The 3,011-nt window shown below is 34.3% G+C and overlaps 1 protein-coding gene across 1 annotated transcript in view; it reads right to left on the bottom strand.

Moving 5' to 3' along the window:
* The window catches only part of LOC106472411 (Down syndrome cell adhesion molecule-like protein Dscam2), a gene marked incomplete at its 3' end in the record, with an annotated part of 63,913 nt that overhangs the window by 13,452 nt on the left and 47,450 nt on the right, over positions 1–3,011 (bottom strand). Inside the window, exon 14 of the mRNA XM_022400989.1 lies at positions 185–333. Within this exon, the coding sequence (XP_022256697.1) occupies positions 185–333 (149 nt within the window). The remainder of the gene's footprint in view (positions 1–184; positions 334–3,011) is intronic.

Below are 3,011 nucleotides of genomic sequence, written 5' to 3'. Positions count from 1 at the left end.
TTGTAACTTGTATAGTTTGTGCTTCAAGAACGTTATGTGATCCGGAGCGTTAACGTCTCAGTTAATACACGCTAATATTGTAACTTGTGTAGTTTGTGCTTCAAGAACATTATGTGATCTGGAACGTTAACGTCTCAGTTAATATACGCTAATATTGTAACTTGTGCTTATTACAAAAAAATACCTTGTACAATCAACTGGATGTTGGATTCGTCTGATCCATAGTCATTAGACGCCGTGCATGTGTACAGAGCTGAGTCGCTCCTGCCAACAGAATCCACTGTAACTTGAGATTTCAATATGGCACCGGAGGTCGCTTCGTTTTTTCGAATTCTGAAAAGATGATTTTCCAGAGTAGAAAAACAAAATACCAGGATTAATAAAACGTTTTTAGCTATGTTTTTAAGTTAACACAAGTCTTCTAATATTTGTTATTGAGTTTGTGCACTAGGGCTACTGAAAGTTATTGTTCAGAATTTAACTATGAGGATTTTTGGAACTAGATAATATAACCATGAGATTTTTGGAACCAGATAGTTTAACCATGAGATTTTTGGAACCAGATAGTTTAACCATGAGATTTTTGGAACCAGATAGTTTAACAATGAGATTTTTGGTACCAGATAATTTAACCATGAGGTTTTTGGAACCAGATAATTTAACCATGAAATTTTTGGAACTAGATAGTTTAACCATGAGATTTTTGGTCACAGATAATTTAACCATGAGATTTTTGGAACCAGATAATTTAACCATGAAATTTTTGGAACTAGATAGTTTAACCATGAGATTTTTGGTACCAGATAATTTAACCATGAGATTTTTGGAACCAGATAATTTAACCATGAGATTTTTGGAACCAGATAATTTAACCATGAAATTTTTGGAACTAGATAATATAACCATGAGATTTTTGGAACCAGATAGTTTAACCATGAGATTTTTGGTCACAGATAATTTAACCATGAGATTTTTGAAACTAGATAATATAACCATGAATTTTTTGCTACCAGATAAAATAACCATGAAATTTTTGGTACCAGATAATGTAACCATGAGATTTTTGGTACCAGATAATATAACCATGAGATTTTTGGTACCAGATAATATAACCATGAGATTTTTGTAACTAGATAAAATAACCATGAAATTTTTGGTACCAGATAATGTAACCATGAGATTTTTGGTACCAGATAATATAACCATGAGATTTTTGGAAACAGATAGTTTAACCATGAGATTTTTAGTACCAGATAATTTAACCATGAGATTTTTGGTGCCAGATAATTTAACCATGAGATTTTTTGGTACCAGATAATTTAAATGTTGTAAATTCCCGTACAAACACCAATACACCATTCACTGAGCCAGATGCTAAGATACATTTAACTGAGACATACATTAAGATATTGTTGATTGAGACATGCATTAAGATATTGTTGAGTGTGACAGATACTGTTGAGTGTGACAGATACTGTTGACTGTGACAGACACTGAGATACTGTTGACTGTGACATACACTAAGATTCTGTTGACTGTGACATACACTAAGATACTGTTGACTGTGACAGACACTAAGATACTGTTGACTGTGACATACACTAAGATACTGTTGACTGTGACAGACACTAAGATACTGTTGACTGTGACAGACACTGAGATACTGTTGACTGTGACAGACACTGAGATACTGTTGAATGTGACATGCACTAAGATACTGTTGACTGTGACATACACTAAGATACTGTTGACTGTGACATACACTAAGATACTGTTAATTGTGACAGACACTAAGATACTGTTCATTGTGACAGACACTAAGATACTGTTGACTGTGACATACACTAAGATACTGTTGACTGTGACATACACTAAGATACTGTTAATTGTGACAGACACTAAGATACTGTTCATTGTGACAGACACTAAGATACTGTTGACTGTGACATACACTAAGATACTGTTGACTGTGACATACACTAAGATACTGTTCATTGTGACAGACACTAAGATACTGTTGACTGTGACATACACTAAGATATTGTTGACTGTGACAGACACTAAGATACTGTTGACTGTGACATACACTAAGATACTGTTGACTGTGACAGACACTAAGATACTGTTGACTGTGACATACACTAAGATACTGTTGACTGTGACAGACACTAAGATACTATTGACTGTGACAGACACTAAGATACTGTTGACTGTGACAGACACTAAAATACTGTTGATTGTGGCACACACACCTTTGAGTGGTGTAATAGTTACGTTTGTTCTTTTAATAATTTGTTTTTCTTATAAATTAACCATAAATAAATGTGAAATTGATGAACTCAGATTTAATTTCCAAGTCCACACAGACAGTGTTCAAGTAGAATTAGTCTGAAAATGTGGTTTTCATCTTACTAGTATTTCTGTATTACTTATACTATTTGGATACAAATAGAGTAGGACATTCACCACTTCCTTGTTCCCTCATGATGATCTTCCAACCACTGTTACGTTTACCTGATGGGATAATTGTCATGATGTTATAACCTTTGATATTGTTCTTCTAACAAAACCAAGAATATGTGAAGTTTGGATAACTAAAACAACTATTAATTGGACTCCTACAAGCTATCCTATTGGAAAGTCAGTTACAGTTTGGGTCACTAAAACACCCATTAATTGGGTTCCTACAAGCTGTCCTATTGGAAAGTCAGTTACAGTTTGGGTCATTAAAACACCTATTAATTGGACTCCTACAAGCTGTCCTATTGGAAAGTCAGTTACAGTTTGTGTCATTAAAACACCCATTAATTGGGTTCCTACAAGCTATCCTATGGGAAAGTCAGTTACAGTTTGGGTCATTAAAACACCTATTAATTGGGTTCCTACAAGCTGTCCTATTGGAAAGTCAGTTACAGTTTGGGTCATTAAAACACCCATTAATTGGGTTTCTTCAAACTGTCCTATTGGAAAGTCAGTTACAGTTTGGGTCACTAAAACACTTGTTAATTGGG

Source organism: Limulus polyphemus, unplaced genomic scaffold (assembly GCF_000517525.1).
Source record: "Limulus polyphemus unplaced genomic scaffold, Limulus_polyphemus-2.1.2 Scaffold5309, whole genome shotgun sequence".
Taxonomy (NCBI): Eukaryota; Metazoa; Arthropoda; class Merostomata; order Xiphosura; family Limulidae; genus Limulus; species Limulus polyphemus.
Note: the sequence above shows the minus strand (reverse complement) of the source record. Positions and strands in the feature narration are given on the sequence as shown.